Source organism: Coniophora puteana (assembly GCF_000271625.1).
Source record: "Coniophora puteana RWD-64-598 SS2 unplaced genomic scaffold CONPUscaffold_10, whole genome shotgun sequence".
Lineage (NCBI taxonomy): Eukaryota > Fungi > Basidiomycota > Agaricomycetes > Boletales > Coniophoraceae > Coniophora > Coniophora puteana.
The window spans coordinates 27524-45481 of NW_006913062.1; the positions used below are offsets into that span (position 1 = coordinate 27524).

The window sequence follows — 17958 nt, forward strand, 5'->3', positions numbered from 1 at the left end:
AGGGAACCATCGCCACCTGTCTTGCTGGCTGGCATCTTGAACATGCGTGTGTGCGTTCCCGCACACTGAGTGAACGTCCCATCTGCATCCGTTAGCCACTTGGTTCATCGAACCCTCTCCAGCCTCATCTCAATTCGATTCCGGATCTGTATAATTGACTTAACTCACACTCCTGAGGAACATATGGTATGGCTATACATGTTGTTCCGTAGATAGTACCTAACAACCAGCTGATACGTACCCGTCTGTATAATGAACTATCACTTACTAAACAAGCATCATGTATTATTGCTCTAAACCTCTTGGGTCGAACAGAGCGCCTCAGCACAAGAGATCTGTGACGCGTTGAGTGATTTCGAGGCTCTCTGCAGGGACCGTGACCCTGAGGTAACTACTAAAGCATACGTCTTATTGTCCTCTGTGTAAAGAATGACCATGGTGGATACGCGACAAGTTGTCCGTGTTAAGGAGTCCTCATCTTGCTAATGCTAGTCACTAACAAGGTCACTAAACGAATAAAGTTCGTCGTAGAATAGGGTTTCGCTGATAACATAAATGTTATATCTGGACTGCATATGGCGATGAGCTTCAGATGAATCCAATCATGCTGTGTCGGGTCCAGGCTTATCGATATCAATCGGGTTTACAGCATTTATCTGTATCCCCGCTATAAAACACTGGCCCGCCCTCAACGGGAGCGCTGTCAGGTTCCGTCGCTTCTTGAACCTTTGCCTCCAGAACTCACTTCGCGTACAAGTGGGTGAATGACCTCTATCGACGACACGCCCAGACTCACCCACCCTTTGCAGTGAGCAACTCCCGTGATCGCAACAACGATATCGATATTTGGTGGAAGCAGCTATCTGAAAATATAGCTATCAAAGCTTTTAACAGCTACCCTGCCGCCTTGCGTCTTGACGACGACCACAAGGGCTGTCTCCAGGCTATAATGACTCTCATGGGGGAACGCCGCCGAAGCATCATCTGGCTTCACAGCACTAAAGAGCTGACCCCCCCTGATAAAGCAGTGACGATTTCCTTGGCCAATGTGCTGAAGAAGGAGGACCGTCTGGGTGGAAAGTTCGTATGCCATTCACCTAACACTTCCGGGCGCAATTACCTGGATGGTATCTTTCCGGCTGTTGCCTATCAGCTCGGAGTTCCGCGCAATCATTTCTCTGCGAGATGTTCGGTCGTTCAGGCCCTCAGACAAGACCCTGCTCTCCTGCATGAACAGTCCTCTTTTGTGGATCAAATTCGCCCTCTTTTCCACGAACCTCTCAAGTGTCTCCGGAACCCGTGGAAGGAAGGCTGTGCTGCTAATGCCGACCGTTCCGTCCCGAAGACGCGAGCTTTCATCTTTGACAGAATCGACAACTGCTGTCCTCCCGCAGCATACGAGAACGTGGCCTACTTCCTCGAACTTTTGCTGCAGATCGTTCAAGAGGATTCCAGCATTCCAGAAGCTCACTTGTTCTTTGCTAGTGGACCTAACTTCTCGTTGGAGCAGGTCTTTGGGCTGTTTAATGATCCGTCAGCAGCGGGCCCATTGCAAGTCCTCAAACTTCCTACGCAGTCGCATATAACTATCATATCTCTACCACTCGAAAAACACGATTCCTTGTCATCGTCTTTCTCAGGCGTTCCTACCGATGATGGTGGGGACGACAAGGAAGGTGGGGAAAACAGAGGGGGGGAAAGCGGAGGAGAAGGCGGAGGGGGGGAAAGCGGAGGTGGGGAAAGCGGAGGTGGGGGGGAAAGCGGAGATGGGGCAGGCAAAGCAGGCGATAACGGAGGCACCATGGTCTTCGCCCACGGATTCCCATGGTTGGTTAAGAAAAGAAAACAGCTCGCGCCCAGGGCTGTTGCACATCCCAGCGAAAACTCATCTTTTTCTCAGGAAACTCACAACCATGTCTTGCGTGCTACCAAAACTGAACAACCTCACCGCACTATGCCGTCCCCAACACTTGCCCAGGACAGTGGATCAGGTCGTTTGCTTTCACCCATATCCGTCCGCGGGAGAGGGCGTGGCAGGCCACTGATGGGCACTAGTAAAGAAAACGCGGCTGACCACCAACCTCGTAGCGGTTGTTTATTTTGCCGAGGACGGAAGATCAAATGCAATGGGCCACCTGCTGACAGTCCTGATCGGACTTGCAAGTGAGTGAACTTGGGAGCTGGTTTGAAACGCTATCAACTTCGTTATTCATCTGCTTGACTTTCAGCCAATGTGCTCGTCGGGGCCTGAAATGCGAATACCCCAAAGATAGTCGGAGAACAAAAAGTGCCCTCGGAGAATCCGCGCCACAGGCATCATCAATCCTCTCCTCTCCTGAAGCACCCAGCGAGCCCCGCCACACACCATGGTGGGAGCTCTTCTCAGCCGGCGAAGATCCATCCATCAACCCAAACTTTCATGAGGCGTTGGCCTTACGATACCTAAACTCTATGAACCGCAAGCTCAAGAGAAATCCATTCTGCTCCCAAGATCCCAGTGAAGGTACTCGTCGTCTCGAGATGGTGAATGATGCAGAATTATGCGAAGCCTGCATTCGCTGGGCGGACCACTTATCTTTAGCAGATTGGACTCGCTCAAAAGATTTCCACCCAGCAGCAGGAGTGTTTCTCAGATACCGTCTTGTTTACTGGATTGAGTTTATGGTGTCCGCAGACCTCTTGTCAGTCGTCCCAATAATGCTTCGTAGCGCTTCTAAGTCGATCGAGGTGAGAGCCGGAAACTTTCGTACATACGTAACAGTTGCCTGATGACGCGACAGCGTTCGTACTGGAGTGAAAAGGGGCGTTACCGGCTCCAGCAGCTTTGTTATGATCTCGAAAGGGTCGTAATAGGACTTTGTTCTTCCAACAGACCGTTGCCACGGGACCTTCATCGTGAAGTGCTTCCCTTTGCTCCTTTCAACAGCGAACTTCGCATATCATTCCAGGTTGCGATTTCACACTACGAGCCAAGGATACCACATGATGTCGGAGCAAATTGGTCATCTCATTTACTTACCGTCGATGTTGCTACGTCGTTTCCCTCTCAAGATCCACGCCGCCCTCTTCTCGTAGGCGCCCTTCTCTCTCCTGACGGCGTTCGTATGGTCTCTTGGGAGCAAAATGGGCTCTTGCATCTATGGGATATTCCCTCTGGTCGCTGGATTGCATCGTCCCATTTTACAGCCCCTTTCACCTCCGCATGTCACAAGAAACTCTTACGTTTCGACGACGCCATGACGTTCTCACGCGATGGGACACATGTCCTCGTGAGCTCTGGTCGAAAAGTCTTCCTGTGGAATATCGTCACCCTTGAGGAGGATCAACCTCTGATTATGGGACGCAGCGCCGGTCACGCTCTTTCTGTCTCCTTCAGCTCAAGTACAGCGGAGGGTATGGTGGCGGTTATAGGAAGCAACTTTGCGATCTCGAGCTGGCGACGAACACCGGGAGTACCATGGGAACTGCTTCATAAACAACTCACCCCTGGCTGCACAACCGCAGTATCCGCTTCACCGTGCGGGAGATGGATCATGTCCTCTGAATGTAACAGCAAAGCTGTGTATCTCCGGAACTCGAGCGACCTATCCATCATTGGGAGGCTTCCCGTTCGCCCTCCGAATCCACAGCTGAGCACGCCCCTCTGTCATGTGTTCGTGGGCGACTTTGCCATTGCACTGTGGTCATCTCGCCAGGACCACTGTCTTGCTGTGTCATCTATGACGTCCTCTCAGACCTTTGCAGGGAGATTGATAAACTCGTTGTATGTCGATAGCGGGTCATCTGGGGCTGAGCTTCCATTCAGTGTCCAACCGACCTACGTCGACAGTGTTCTTGTGGCTCTCGAGATCAACAAACAGTTCTACTCTCGTAGTACCGGGCAGCCTCTCAGCGCATGGTCACCCACAAAGACACTCGCAACTGGCTCTTACGCACGCGTCGCAACTGTCTCTTACAATAAGCGTCATATTTATATATGGGATCCGTCAATCCCTTCTGACTTGGTTTCTGGATCAAATTATGCACGACGTTTCCGCAATCCAAGTTCTTCAAAATCATCGATACCTCCGCGTTCGCTAACACCGGATTTGCCAACGTCGGTCGCCGAGCTACAAATACCAAGGCCAAGTAGTGTTGTACAATCATCAGTCTCGGAATCTTCATCACCTTTGCTCTCACCAATATCACTATCCCAATCCCAGATCCAGTCAGAGGTCCCGTTGATGGCGTTGTCTCCTGTTGCTCTCCCTTACAGCCATCTAGAAAACCTGTCCTCACCGGTACCCCGTCCGCCATCTTCCTTTCAGCAGGCGTTCCAGTCCTATCCACCCTCAGAAATTTCTTCGCCGCCTCCTTCTTATGATTCGATCTTTCTGCCAGAGGTGCTTGACTGGGACAAGTCTCCGGTGTCTTCTTCGCCACTGAAGATGTCTATACTCTTGGATGCGCCTCAAGAGGGGTCCGCAGAGGTGCCCGCATATGCGCCCGCAGACGCGCCTTCCGATATCTCCACAGATATACTCTCAGATGCGTCTGAAGCTGCGCCGGCACAAATGACCGTAGATGTCTCTGTAGATACTCCCGCAGACGCTTGCGCAGACTCTATGAGAGGTCATACAACGCCAGAAGCGTCCGCGCCGATGAAAGCCTACGTTCCCCAGCTGCCCAACTCCGTCTTGATCCACGACATGCTCGCGTACCACAGTAGACGACCACCGATCAACTATGACGTGTCCGCATCTCCCTCCACAGCAACCGTCACCTCACCATCGCCAACAGCTCTCCCCGCAGCAGCTCTCAGTCAGCCCGCCACGAATCCACCGATAGCGGCTCTGATGATTAGGTGCGAAACACTCCCATGGCGGCTCACCATCCATCCCTCAGAAAACACCACGTCCGTCGTCACCGTGAGCGACGTCCTCGAGCAGCTATACCGCTTTTTCCGCCGCGGTGCCACCGCCGAGGAATACAAGGCTCTGCCATCGCAGGCACACCGCGACAGCGTCGCGGAGGCATACCGTGTCCGCTGCATGCGCGCTGGCGCCGCGTCGTTCGAAGGGGAACGTCGAAAGGGTTTGAAGCGCGTCGATTTCTTGGTCGGGCACACCAAGTTCCTTGGGTTTGTCCCCACCAAGCTTGGCTCGGATGTGTGGTCGCTCTGCTTAGGCCGCGCTGAGTACGACGCAAGTGAGAGCACATCCCTCGGTGTTGCCGGCTCGTCCAGGAGACATCGCACAGCCTAGAACACTCGTAAGAACAACAGCAACAACGAAACCAAGAACCAGCCTGAGCACGCTTGGAGTATGAGCGATCTGCGGTGCATCGGCGCCCAGGTGATGGGATGGGTATGAGTTTTGTACTCATGGTGGTAGGTGCGGACGCGAGGCCTACTCAGCAGGGTGCCATTCGGTATGGAGAAACCTAGAATTTCTGGTCATGAAAGCTCGTATAACACCTGTGTTTATCTCACTGTCCATATGCAATAACGATCGTTCAACGCCCACATTGCACAGCGTATGCTGCGATGCTGGATCTCTGGAGTTTCCGCATACAAGCCGTAGTCATTGAAAGAGATCATGCATCTTGATTTTGGCATCTGAACCTGCTGTATGAAATGTCATGACGAACCTGTCGGGCACCTCGTTCAGCTTTGCTGAGGATACAATGCTGTGTTCCGGACGTCAACCAGGGGCCGTGTTTCTCTGTAAGTCGACACTTGCCTACTGTAAAGACTATCCAGGAACTGTTATCTTCCTCCGAATCCATAAGAGGAGACAAGCACAGCGTTGACAAGTCCAAAACGTCGAGGGTTGAGAAGAGCAAGGATCCGGATGAGGAAGGCGGTACCCGAGCTCAGGTGACCGCGCGTTGTGCCTGCTTCCCCTTTGTTGTTCTCCTCCCTCCTTGTACCACTGGACCTACACCGTTTCATATTCTGTCACCGATACAACAACGCTGACCCAAATGCTGGAAACGACACGAGCAACCCCATCACGGGCGCTTACTCAAAACCATTGTGCTAGCCAGGCACCCGGCGCCAGATGTCAGCGGGACCTACAAGCTGCCCTGCGTTTGGCATCCGCTCCTTGGAGACACTGGATCAATCGATGATTCTTCTGCCATACTGCTACCAAGAGGCGTCCGTAGTCGTCCATCTCTGGATCGCTGTCATCGAGGAGGAGGAGGTTTGTTGTTGTCGGGCGAAATGGGCAATACCGCACCGTCTGAGGGAGCCATTCTGGCGGGGATGAGGCACTGCATGCGAGGAGGATATAAAGGTGCGCTACCACTCCGTGAACGGGCCCCGTAACTGCTGTCGCTTCCTTCCTTGCTCATCGTTTTGATTCTCCTTCCTTAGTTTCCTCACTCGCTTACCCGCGTGCTCTTCCGCTCTCCCCTCTACTCTCGACAAACCAGTCATGCCTGGTCTCACTTCATCTCCGTACCACGGCTCCTACTGCGAATGGGCTGACATCTCATTCGAGTGTCCTCGGTCACCATACTATCGTCCCCATACGCAGCCTCAGCGACGTCGAACGAGGTCTCATAGTCAAGGTGTGCTACTTTCAATCGCGATCGAGCTGTGGTTAATAACCTTTTTTAGTTGACCAGCCCCCGTCATGGTACCACGGGTCGCCCAATCCCTTCTGTCAGCCAGCGACATCATTTACGCCTTTTTCTGGTTCGTTAGTTTCACATCTTATCATCCCAAGATTCTGGCTGACGGGGGTTCGCAGCGGCCACTACTTTACCAGTCACACCGAACGTTTTCCAGACAACTCCGAAGAAGATGACTTGGGAGGTGCCCAATGGAGAGATATCGTTCAAGCACAAGAGCCACGGACAACAACCCGTCAATGCCTTCGTTCCGACCCCGAGCCTCACGCCTTGGAGTGTCGCGACGCCTCTTCCTGCGCTGTCCCCTTGCCCTCCTGTGATGACCCCTTGTACACCCATCCGCACCTTGAACCTCAGCCCACGGGGTCCAATCGGCACGCCCTTGCCCCCTGTTGACACGCCCATGACTCCTGGTACCTGGCCTCCGCTAGCGTGGCCAGCTCGACTCCCAGTGCAGCTGTTCCCCTCGCTGGTGCCGAACCCGATCAATACCTATCTCCCGCTGATCAAATGGGACCTGCGCCATTACCCGAGTACTGCCACGCGCATATCCGGCGCGCATGTCGAGCTCGCCGTCAAGAGCATCTGGGGCGAGTCTGCGACGTACCCCGACGCGAAGCAGGCGCTCGTCCATGTCGAGTTCAACTCGCCGCAGATCGGTGCGCTCTGGGGGCCACTCGTCATCGAGAAGCAGAAGAAGATCACGGTCGGTGACGTGTTCACGGCGGTCCACGACTATCTGCAGACGCCGCTGTCGAGAGCCGAGTATGAGCAAATCTGCGATATGGGGATGGACAACGAGGGGATCATGAACGACGCATTTCACGCGCGGTGTGCACGCAAGGTATCGAATGCATTGCCCGGTTGGGAGCGCAAGTACGGAGTGAGGCGTGTCGACTGCTTGGGGCACAGGTTTTACTGGTGCGGCATGCATGTGTCGTTCAACTCGGACAACACTTGGCAGCTTCACCTCCATACGATTGACATGAACAGGAAGCGCTGACACAAGGCGCAGCTTTTACGATACCCTTGATACCCTTTACTCTGGGCTTTTTTTGTGGCTGTTGCCGATGACAAATTATGACAAGCTGTAAACGAATAGATACGAAGAACTGCATGTAGCTCATAGGAATCAAGTGCACAATAACACGATACCCTAGTCTTATTTGTTTCAAGCGTGCTATTGTTTGGGTAGCACGAGGGGGGCCAATTAGCCCCTGATTGGTGCGGTATTCGGAAGAGGAGAAGCGCTGGCTGGAGCGGGGACCCACAATACAGCATTTTATAAGAGAACGCTATTGATGTCTCGTGGTGTCGATCACGCCTCTTCCACTCCGACACCCAGCAGCTCGCTCGACGGTATAGCTGATGAACATTAGGTTGGCCGAGGTGAGTGCCTGCACCCCTACCCCTCCCTCTGGGGTCAGTGTCGCCCGCGCGTGACACAGGGCTGACGCGTTGGTTCGACTCGCGCGCGTCTGTTTTGGCGGTTTGCTGTACAGCCGAAGGACTTGCTGGGTATTCAAGCATGCGGATTTCACAACCTGCCAGAGACATATGGGTCCAAGTACTGTGCGTCTGGAGAGGCCCATGCGTCCGAGCCTGTCTGTGTTCGCGCTGACGCGCCCGACGTGGGATATTGGCAGGGCTCACGACCCTCGTTAGGTGGCCTCAGCTCTCGTTCGTCGCGGAGGACCAGAGGGGGAAGATAGTAGGATACGTGTTCACCATCATGTACGTGGATTCCTTGCCGGTGGACGTCGCTGGATGCGTGCGGAGTCAACTCACGGGGTCCTGTTTCTGTTTGGCCGTCTGCAGAGAGGACCTGCCCATCATATACGAACCGTCGACTCAGCTTGGGAAGCTCTTCGATAGATGGCACGTCCGGCCGCGACGACCGACGAACTACAAGCGGATAGGGTATGTTAACTCCATTAGCGTGCTTCGGAGTCATAGGCGGATGGGTATCGCGCGGAAGCTCATGGGCCTTTCGAGTACGTCCACGCATTCTACTACTCAAGCCCTCTTTGATCCCAGGCGTTTCTTTTCTCCTTCCCTCTCAGTCAAAGCAGTTGTGGAGTCGTATGGCCTTAGAGAAGTCTACCTAACAGTTCGGAAATCAAACAGAGCAGCACGATCGCTATATCAGAGTCTAGGTTTTGTCGCCTATGACGAAGAGCTCAGATACTGTGCGTCTTCTTTTGCTCTTCTCGTAGCAGAACCTAACCAGAGTGAGGCAGACAACGATGGTGAAACTGGTATTCACATGAAGGTTACACGGAAAGTGCCTCCAGAAAGACGGAGTACCCTGCCTTTGCCAGAACCTACGCCACGTAAATCATGGCAGAGCAAAATGATACCTAACTTTCATTGGAAGACACGTATAGGACCGCCCAAGCCTGGCCTTATAAAGAGAAGGGCCACAACAATACAGTAAGTGAGACGGACAATGCTCTCGACCGAGTAGTGCTTATACTTGACGCTTTACAGCAGCGTCCCAGGCTGAGTGGATGGGGGGCACGGTGAAGATTGGTCCTCTTTCTTGACATCGCATCACGCAGATTGGCTACGTTTCGGGATACGTTCAATTGGCAAGCAGAGTCCAGATGTCTAAATTCCTGTGCAGCTCGTCCTAGGACAAGGCGCTCACACGTAATCTGACGATCAGGCGCTCGATTCACACAGCACATTACGGAACAGATTAGCTACGGACACATAATATATATACCCAAAGTCCGAGAATCCCAAGAAAACACTCTCGAAAAGAGAGATGGTCCAACCCGTGCCAGGTCTTTGAGATAACGATAACTTAGAACTTGAACCCTCCAGCAAGACCCATAACGTTGTTCGGATCAATTTGGGCTTTGAGCGCCTGTAACCTGGGCACGTTGTCCCCATAGATCTCCTCAATCGTCGTATCGTACACCGCATAGTTGTTATACAAGGCCGCATTGCTGATGTTCTGGCCGAGCGCCTCCGCTTTGGCCTTGAGCGTGGCCTGCGACTGGATGATGGCCGTGTGCATGTCCGCGTCTGCGGTTGGGAGCTCCCATGCGTAGTAGATGTTGAGCGGGAGGAGGCCCTGCGAGCGGTCGGGAGGGTAGGCGGAGTTGGAGCCGTGTGAGAAGAGGGAGGGGAGGAAGGCTTCGACGTCGTAGGAGATGAAGACGCCCGAGATCCATTGGAGGGTCGAGCCGTAGTACTGGCGCGTGATGTCAGTGGACGCGCTGACAACGGTATGGGGTTGGCACGTACGATCGTTTCGTTCAGGACGTCCTGAACCAGCTCAAGCGGATATCCTGTCACGGAGACAGTGTTGAAGAAAGCGCTGGACAGGAGGGTCAATTATGAAGACAAAGTAAGATAAAGGTAAAGTGCATACCGAGTTGAAGCAGTGACATTAGCAGGCGAGGCCTGAACGAGAGAGAGGAAGGATCGAGTCGAGATATCTTTGGTGAGGTAAGGAATGGCAAGGAACTCGTCAAAGAGTCCAGTGGGAGGGGATGGGCCGTCGTAGAACAGGATCTGAGAAACTCCAGGCTGCTCCATGCGTTAGCTCTACTCTGTAGCGTCCTCTCCGGTATAATCGCTCACCTCGCCCAGGAGGAAGTTGTAGGTGGTGATGAGCGTAGCCTTGGGGTCGGTGTTATTTCCTTGGAAGTCCGCGGTCGCCTGGTTGACCTGGTCAAGCACGTTCTCGGTGAAGGTGATCAAACCCCCCTGAAAATATCATGATGATGAGAAATGTCGCCTGTAATGAGCATTTCGTCACGTACCCAGACTTGACCTTGAGGGACGGTCTTGAGCGTGAAGCTGGTCACTATGCCCTGGGATTCAGTCAGTACTTCAGCCAAACCGAACATCTCGAAAACCTACAAAGTTGTTCAGACCGCCCTATGGGTGTATTCAGTTTACAAACATTGCAATGCGAGTGAACAAAAACGTACTCTGAGACCAAAGAACAGTTCTGGGTTTGATGCTTCGGTCACAGTGGTGACAGTCCCGTTCGGCATAACCAGCTCATATGACACAACAGTGTCGATGGTCAATCCATATTGGTTCGTCAGCCACGAGTAGCCTTGACATCCCCCGTGAGCGAAGCGCACAAACAAAACGCGTCCAGCCCGTACTCACCTCCACCGAGGGTGAACCCAGCCACACCGACACCCGTCACTCTGCCTCCGACAACGTTCACATTGTATGGCTCCAAAGCGGTGTACACATCGTCCCAGATGAGGCCCGTGCCGATGACCGCAGTCTCGGAGCTCGCATCGTATGTTACTTGGCTAAAGCGGTACATCGCGATGGTAACGCCAGTCGACGAGGAGAAGCCAGGGTTCGAAGCATGACCACCGCCTTTGACCTAAATATAAACATCAGCGGAGGCTCTTTGTGTGAGGAACAACGGAGGCTTACCGCGAACGGTGTGCTGGTGTTCGCAATGATCTGGAGCTGTTCGGATGCGTCAATGAAAAGCTCACGCGACTCATGGACGGGGACGTACTGCGATGCCTACATCCTCAGGTGTACCGGGCTCGAAAGAGCAAGCGGAGTTCTGAGAGCTTGAACTGGCCCAGTGATAGACGTCCTTAGCGTAGTGCAGCGAGCCTAAGACGCGGTGAATGTGAACACATTATGCGAAGAATGCATATCAACAACCGACAACTCACCCAAGTAGTACACGTCAGAAGCAGAAGAGACCGCCGCTGCGATCTGTGTGCATGCACTTGCCGCGGTCACGCTCGACGCCGTAACAGACGCAACAGCGTAGGCCGCCGCCGACACCAAGGAGAGGAGGCGCATCAATATGATTGATGGGGACTTTGCAGGTAAGGGAGGAGAAATTGATGGACCTGTTGGGTATCATCAACTCGGGTTTTTATGAGACGCAAATTCGTATGACATGATCATTTCGGAACAACCTAGCCGCGGACGTTGAGAGGCGTCCGGAAAGAGACGCGTTCCTGCAGGCTCGAGCTCAGAGTGGTCCCGACGGAAGTTGGGCTTGGGGGGTGTATCATGCGTTCTTGTTGCTAAGTAAGGCGTCTCGCGAAGAATGAACTCGGGTTCCTGTGGACGAGGGAAACGTAAGTCCAAGATTAGACTAGATGCATTCCCGAAAAACGAAAAGTATTGAGTTAATGTCATGCACAAAGCGAAGAAGAAAACAAAGATTTCGAGAGCTGTCAGACGGTAATGGTGCCATGCCAAAGAGTAGTGATCCATGTGGCAGTGCCCATCAGCGTTCAACCGAGAATTCCGGTACCGAGGCCAAATACTGAGCAACCCCCTGGCATCTCTCATGAGCTCCATAAGCACATAACCGACGGCATGACTGAGTCCCACGGCGAGATGGCGCATTCAATTCTTCGATGATGGGGACCTCAGCGCTTCGGATGCAGACCGCATGATCTCTACCACAAGGAGCAGACTCTTGGGAGAAGCTACCATCCACTAGAATGGTGGCAGTTGAGACCTCAGATGGTTAGCTATAAGGCACAGAGCGGTGCAAGCCACAAAACTAGCCAAGTGTAGCGCCGACAATTGGCAGTGAGGCACCGTCTGTGGTCTATACTACAGCGCTTTGAGTGATCTTCGACTCGGAATTGACGAACACCGACGAACACCGGGTGAAGATCGATCATCGTAGTGTTCCTGCGAAAATCGCAACTCTTGGTGACGCCATTAGAGCGATAAAGTTGTCTGAATGGGTTGGTGCCAAAGACAACTATCCTTCCGGATACCAGGGAACGAGGATGTTGGCCGGTAGCCGTCTATCAAGTATACACGCTCTTGCAGAAGACGAAGGTATTTTGAGCAATGATGACTGCGACCAGTCCAGTTAGACCCTAAAGGACGGTGTTCAGGAAATATAGGATTCATCGGTTTATCATTACCAAACAGAATGTGCGAATGAACGCGGACTCGCCTATTCAACGCCCCCGATCATATAGCAGCGCGTGGTCTGACAGAGGCGAGTGGTCGCAAAAGAAGATTTGAAGGAATCGTCCGAAAGCCAGGGGGATGGCGTCGTCCACGCTGCCATGTTAAAACCGATGAGCCGCTTCTTGTCGCAAGGATGTCTTCCGTTTCCCATACCTCCACGTTCCACAACATTCTGCGACTCCACAGGTTTCCCCATGCTATCCAGAGGGCCTGATATAGACCTGGAAGCAACGTAAGCGGCCAGTCATCGTGCAGCATCAGCCAGGCATGTTGGAGAGCATCATTGAGAGCATCATAGGCACGGTTCGAGGAACGTAGCCACTATCACAGCCACGGTGGGCCCAGTAGCAGAACCTGCCGGAAGATGATCAAGGAAGATGATCAAGTTGGAGTAGCGATTGCTGGAGGTGTCTGAGCTGGACGAGTCGAGGAGGGCCGTGACGGTGAACTAAAGCCAGAATCGGCGAGGAGTGAACGTCCCCGAGTGTAAGTCGAAGCGCGCAAAGAACCGCTCGGGTTGCACCGAAGTTCACGGAGGGGCGTTTGTCGGTGTCAATATGTTTACCCCTGAACAGCCAAGAGTCTATGTCAAGCTCCGTCGGCACGGTCCTTCCGTTCCTCCGACATCGACGCGTCAGCAGCTCGTCATCGCATCCAGTCCTCAGCTTTATTGCTATAATTCTTGGAGATAAAAAAGACGAAAACATGAGGGAGACTTCAAAGGTTCACCTCTGGTAAGTTGCCTACCTTATAATACACACGATCTCCCCAGTTTCCTAGTGACGTTACCACGGACCTTGTCTTCACGTCATGAGCAAAGTTCAATGCGCAGACCTGGGCCTGATGACTCCTTGGGCGTCGGCGTCTAAGTAAACTCAGCTCTGATAAAGTCAAAATCTTGATGGGCCCAAGTCGCTGCTATCTTCCCCCCACTAACTGACGCTAGGTGAGGTCTCGCCTCTGCAAATGATTTCTGTCGTCCAAGTGGCATCAAAACTGACCTGTATGCGTGCTTGAGATAGATCGGCCTAATCAGTCGATATCAGAGTTATCGAGGACCGACTGTCCATTAATCTGAAGGCCTCCACTGGAAACCTTAAACTTATTCTAATCCGACGTCTGCGCAGTAAGTATCCACGACATACAGCATTTGAATGCATATTAAAGGCTCGCTTTCTTGATCTTCTCTACAGATACGAATCATGTCAGGCCCCTACGTGTACACACCACCGGCTTTCCAGCCTACGCCATACACCGGGACATATGGAGGCTACGATCAGCAACAACATTCTCCCTTCATTCCTCCTGCCAACCTCTTCTCGCAGTCACCGTATCCTCCTTCATCGCCCTATCAGCGTCCAAAATCGCCCTATGCACGCCCTCCATCCCCCTACACCCGACCTTCAGGCTCACCGTACACAGGTGCTGCGCCCTGGCAAGACGGCTATGGCCAGCAGCCAAACTATTATAACCAGCCTCCCGCCCAACCTCGCAGCCGTCCTCCATCGTGGCATGGCATGGGCCATCCTCCCAGCCCAAATACTCTCGGTATCCCGCTGCCATCGCCCACGCATGGCCGCCGCCGCTCGTTCGGAAACAGCCCCGTCCGCTCCCCATGGGACACCTACGACATGCCGTGGAACTACAACACCGCCGCCCTCTCCGTCCAGCTGCACCCGCTCCTGAACGGCGAGTCCTTCCCGCGCGACTTCGTCCTCGACCTCGCCCAGCCGCGCTTCGCCCCCGTCAGAGTGTTCGGCCCCGGCCAGACGCAGGTCCTCCCGTACGAGTCGCTCCAGGTCCCGGGCACCCACCCGTCCGTGACGCGCATGCGGATCACACACGACCGCATCCCGATGTGGCCGATCGACCTCGAGTTCCAGGCCGACTACACCTCCGGTGGCGGTTATGGCGGCGGCGGCGGCGGTGCGCTCTTCGGAGGCGGGCAGGACGATCCCCCGCCGATCACGGTGTACGACGTGCTGTTTGCAGCGCACCAGAGCCTGCACACGCCGATCCGCCAGGTCGACTGGGCGCAGCTCAACTTGACGGAGGAGACGGACATCGCGCGGGCGTACACCAGGAGGTGCAAGCTCGTGCCTTCTGAGGCGGCCTTCCAGTCGAGCCAGGGCGTCAAACGCGTTGACTATCTGCTGGATAGGACGCACTTCCGCGGCCTCATCAAGGCGCCCGACGTGGACGGGTTCTATCACTTCAGATTACTTACGTGATTCAAGTCATCGTTCGGCTTGTCATCCCTCTTATGCGTCCCTTCGACATATACCTTCACGTCTTATGTCAATAGAGAATTTGTAAAATCATGTAACCTGGATATGCGACATGTACTATGTAATCGCGCGTTTTGATTTCTGTACGATCTTATACTTGTATGATGATTACGCTTTTCACCATGGATGTATTTTCTGACACTCAACAAGTTATAATGTGCGCATGGCGGGCGATTGTAATGGTCGCGAGAGCGAGTGAATACACATCGAGGCAGAACACATTATGGACAGGGTGCACATACTGACACACATCACACTTTCTCCTTGTTCTTCCCTTTCTTTTTCTTCCGAGCGCCCTCTCCGTCCGTCTGAGGAGCGTCGACACCTGGTTTGCTAGATATCTGGTTTGGCTGATCTTCGTCCCTCGTGCGCTTTTTGGAGGGTTTTTGAGGTAGGGTCAATGTGGCAGCTGAAGGGGCCACTGGAGTCGATGGTGCCTGTGCAGGGTCAGGAACCGTGCCCGGTGCAGATGTCTCTGCGCTGGCGAGATCACCCTGTGTTGTCTGACCAGGTATGACTACTGTGGGCTCTGAGAAGACGGCACGATACGTACGTCTCGTCCCTAGCAACAGTTTGTCAGATCTGCCCCTATTGAAAAGTGAAGGTGCATACTCACCTGCGCGCAGAACGAGAGACTTAGGGGAGGTGGTCGAACAGTCATGGGCAACGTTCTGAGCGAGCCCCAACAGGGCAACTCTGCGAGCGTGCCAGCTGAGCATTCCGGGTTTACGTTGAAGAGGGAAATACTACTCACAGATTCGCAACATCGCGCGGTGCCCGGAAATCTGCATCGTCCACAACGCCTCCGCTCACGATCAGCCCTTTCCCTTTCGTCACGCGGACGATCTCTCGAGCCGCAGCCCACCAGTTGCGCTTGCTGCTCGCGCCAGACGCATCTGCAGATGAAGATCCATCCCCATCGCTACCCAGTGCGCCAGCGTAGTTGATCTCGAAGACAGCACCGTTCTTGATGGCTGTGCGCACGAGCGTATGCTTGAGATGAAATGGAAGCCGGGGGGCTGTGAGCGGGAGGGAGATTACGTGTGCGGTGAGAGCCGAGGGGAGACTGTGGGTGAGGCATGCGAGCGAGAAGGTGGAGGCTGTTGTTGGCGTAAGGGAGATTAGGTCATATGGCTCGACGAGCGAGAGGTTCGCGTTGGTCTAAAGCAGGAGCAGCGAGAGTGTTCAGTGCTAGACCGGAGATGAAGGTGAAGAGGTGCGCACCAGCCCAAACCCTTTTTCGCTATCTGCATCCAAGATGATGTTGAGACGTTTCAGGAAGACTATGCCGGGGCGTTTTGCGAGTTGTGAAACGAGTGAGTCGAGTACGTTCGCGTGTGTCTTCTGGTCGAGTTTTGAGTAAACGGTTTGAGAGAAGGCGATGACATTGTATCCTACTTTCCCATGAGTTACGAGAGCTCTCCACTTGGAGCAAAAGTGGGCGTGAGGACTCACAGTGAATGAGGAGATCTACGCGTGTTTCGACAGCGCGGATCTGAGCTGGTGAGTGGGCGGGAGCACTGGGAGCAGTCTGAGGCTGTTTCCCTTTGTTCTTCTTGGAGGTTTGTGTGGGCTTGAACCCTGAGTCTGGGACGGGAATGTTCAAGTCGAAAAACATGGTGCTACGACCACTTCAACATCCCGACGGACATTGACCAATCGCAGGGCCTCGTGGCTGTGTATACCACAAGCCCCTGTGGCGGCATATCACGGTCCGGTCCGAACCGCACAACACAACGCGTCCAGAGTCCAGACATCGTTGACGACGTGACGTTGCAGCATATCCATGCGCTCGCAACCTTCTACCACACACACACCGTACTATACTTCTCTTGACTTCTCGGAGCGACATATTAATATCGGGGCCTTGACGACCGAACTCAGCTTGTAAAATTCGTGTATGTTTCTGTGACATGCACGGTCAGCTTTCCTGATAGCTAGTCTACTCAGAAAAATCCCCGCTGTGTTGTATATGAGCCCAGAAGCTCTCAGGGTGCGCCCCAACCTCAAGCCCAAAATTCTGGCCTACCGACGACTCTGTTAAACTGTCAAACAGTCCCACGTTACGGCCTCCCCTGACCGACGCTTGCTAATTTACTCTCCCGGTTCATATTATTAGACAAAACGCATAAATAGTGCCCTGCTAGCGACATTTCGAGCCCCCTCGCACCATTGTCCGCCTCTCGATCGCGACGCCTCCCTTAGTTCCTTAGTTCTTCAACATGAAGCTCTCCATCGCCACCGCGTCTCTCTCCTCATAATGGCAATCCCAGCTAAAACAACATCCTTCGGTTCTCTTGCACTCTTCGACATATAATGCCGGCTTTTAAGCCCGTAACGGCCCAGCAAAGACGCCGATTCGGACAGGTTGCCGACCCGGTTGGGATCGTGCTCGGGATGAGCACATGCGTGACGCCGGCGGGTGTAGACTGCCCATCGCCTAGCAAGGATATCGGCATCGTCCTCTACAACGGTCCTTTCGCCGTCCACGGTGAGCCTGGCAGCCAGCTGCCGGACCAGATCTTTACGGTCACAGTCCCGGCCTCTATGCGCGAGGGCAAGGCCGTCATCGGGCTCGCGCAGTTTGCTCTTCTCGGGGTGGGTGCATGTGTCTTGTCATTTACATCCGGCGATCTGACCTTGCGATAAAACAGGGTGGTCGGCCTTGGGTCCAGACCGACAGCTTCACTGTCAATGTCGAGCACTAAGCGGCATAAGCCACTTGTTATCATTATTCTTTGTCACCTACGTAGTTCATTTCCGCGGCCTTTGTATCGCTGGTTCAGCATTGGGCTATTATTTATCACACCCAGACCACGTTCTTTACACTGCTACATTCGTGAATCGAAGTGGTGGAAGGATGTATGGTAACTTATAAAATTTATATTTTTAGCACTTAAGGAGCCTAGTGACATAGTGGCTGATCCACAACAAGGTCAATGTTGCGGGAAAATCAACATGCTCTTCCAGAAGGCTTCCTGCTGTCCTGCTAAGCTGCAATGTCCTGTGAATTTTACAAGCGAATGGGTGTGTGAGCACGAAGAAGGGAACAGTAGAAGGGGCTTCGCTGGCTTGAGCACGTTTGCGGCGTTTCGACTTACAGCTA

General features: G+C 53.5%; 8 protein-coding genes across 8 annotated transcripts; 6 read left to right on the forward strand and 2 right to left on the reverse strand.

Moving 5' to 3' along the window:
• Window positions 1-739: 739 nt before the first annotated feature.
• CONPUDRAFT_167186 (uncharacterized protein) lies at window positions 740-1676 on the forward strand (the record flags this gene model as incomplete). Its single annotated transcript, XM_007773007.1, has 2 exons — window positions 740-756; window positions 810-1676. Coding segments are annotated over exons 1-2 (867 nt in total), but the record flags the coding sequence as incomplete, so codon positions are not given.
• A 3099-nt stretch (window positions 1677-4775) lies between these two features.
• On the forward strand, window positions 4776-5132 carry CONPUDRAFT_42611 (uncharacterized protein; the record flags this gene model as incomplete). Its single annotated transcript, XM_007772900.1, has 1 exon — window positions 4776-5132. A coding segment is annotated over one exon (357 nt), but the record flags the coding sequence as incomplete, so codon positions are not given.
• A 1287-nt stretch (window positions 5133-6419) lies between these two features.
• On the forward strand, window positions 6420-7621 carry CONPUDRAFT_156121 (uncharacterized protein; the record flags this gene model as incomplete). The annotated part of the gene is made up of 3 exons (XM_007773008.1): window positions 6420-6555; window positions 6605-6682; window positions 6738-7621. 3 exons carry the CDS (start codon window positions 6420-6422, stop codon window positions 7619-7621), a joined length of 1098 nt encoding a protein of 365 aa, XP_007771198.1.
• A 309-nt stretch (window positions 7622-7930) lies between these two features.
• On the forward strand, window positions 7931-9196 carry CONPUDRAFT_127572 (acyl-CoA N-acyltransferase). The gene is made up of 7 exons (XM_007773009.1): window positions 7931-8007; window positions 8121-8190; window positions 8265-8352; window positions 8437-8612; window positions 8682-8807; window positions 8859-9051; window positions 9116-9196. Exons 1-7 carry the CDS (start codon window positions 7987-7989, stop codon window positions 9162-9164), a joined length of 723 nt encoding a protein of 240 aa, XP_007771199.1. The 5' UTR covers window positions 7931-7986; the 3' UTR covers window positions 9165-9196.
• A 231-nt stretch (window positions 9197-9427) lies between these two features.
• Window positions 9428-11421, reverse strand: CONPUDRAFT_156122 (FAD-binding domain-containing protein; the record flags this gene model as incomplete). Its single annotated transcript, XM_007773010.1, has 11 exons — window positions 9428-9820; window positions 9874-9946; window positions 10001-10158; window positions 10213-10338; window positions 10395-10445; window positions 10495-10512; window positions 10566-10696; window positions 10753-10981; window positions 11035-11070; window positions 11123-11226; window positions 11289-11421. 11 exons carry the CDS (start codon window positions 11419-11421, stop codon window positions 9428-9430), a joined length of 1452 nt encoding a protein of 483 aa, XP_007771200.1.
• A 1780-nt stretch (window positions 11422-13201) lies between these two features.
• CONPUDRAFT_107839 (uncharacterized protein) lies at window positions 13202-14973 on the forward strand. The gene is made up of 3 exons (XM_007773011.1): window positions 13202-13510; window positions 13583-13690; window positions 13758-14973. The coding sequence occupies exon 3, from the start codon at window positions 13767-13769 to the stop codon at window positions 14793-14795; it is 1029 nt and encodes a 342-aa protein (XP_007771201.1). The 5' UTR covers window positions 13202-13510; window positions 13583-13690; window positions 13758-13766; the 3' UTR covers window positions 14796-14973.
• Window positions 14974-15103: 130 nt separating this feature from the next.
• On the reverse strand, window positions 15104-16470 carry CONPUDRAFT_156124 (PHP domain-like protein; the record flags this gene model as incomplete). The annotated part of the gene is made up of 5 exons (XM_007773012.1): window positions 15104-15414; window positions 15469-15548; window positions 15607-16013; window positions 16077-16249; window positions 16308-16470. The coding sequence occupies 5 exons, from the start codon at window positions 16468-16470 to the stop codon at window positions 15104-15106; spliced, it is 1134 nt and encodes a 377-aa protein (XP_007771202.1).
• A 507-nt stretch (window positions 16471-16977) lies between these two features.
• CONPUDRAFT_145467 (uncharacterized protein) lies at window positions 16978-17726 on the forward strand. Its single transcript, XM_007773013.1, has 2 exons — window positions 16978-17450; window positions 17507-17726. The coding sequence occupies exons 1-2, from the start codon at window positions 17169-17171 to the stop codon at window positions 17558-17560; spliced, it is 336 nt and encodes a 111-aa protein (XP_007771203.1). The 5' UTR covers window positions 16978-17168; the 3' UTR covers window positions 17561-17726.
• The last annotated feature ends 232 nt before the right edge of the window (window positions 17727-17958 follow it).

What these genes read in the sequence shown, in the direction of transcription:
- CONPUDRAFT_127572 (XM_007773009.1), top strand. Translation starts at nt 7,987, where the DNA reads ATGAACATTAGGTTGGCCGAG. An exon ending in TGAACATTAGGTTGGCCGAG is followed by an intron (nt 8,008 to 8,120) that starts GTGAGTGCCTGC and finishes TTTGCTGTACAG; the next exon opens with CCGAAGGACTTGCTGGGTAT. An exon ending in GGATACGTGTTCACCATCAT is followed by an intron (nt 8,353 to 8,436) that starts GTACGTGGATTC and finishes GGCCGTCTGCAG; the next exon opens with AGAGGACCTGCCCATCATAT.
- CONPUDRAFT_107839 (XM_007773011.1), top strand. Translation starts at nt 13,767, where the DNA reads ATGTCAGGCCCCTACGTGTACACACCACCGGCTTTCCAGCCTACGCCA.
- CONPUDRAFT_145467 (XM_007773013.1), top strand. Translation starts at nt 17,169, where the DNA reads ATGCCGGCTTTTAAGCCCGTAACGGCCCAGCAAAGACGCCGATTCGGA. An exon ending in CGCAGTTTGCTCTTCTCGGG is followed by an intron (nt 17,451 to 17,506) that starts GTGGGTGCATGT and finishes GCGATAAAACAG; the next exon opens with GGTGGTCGGCCTTGGGTCCA.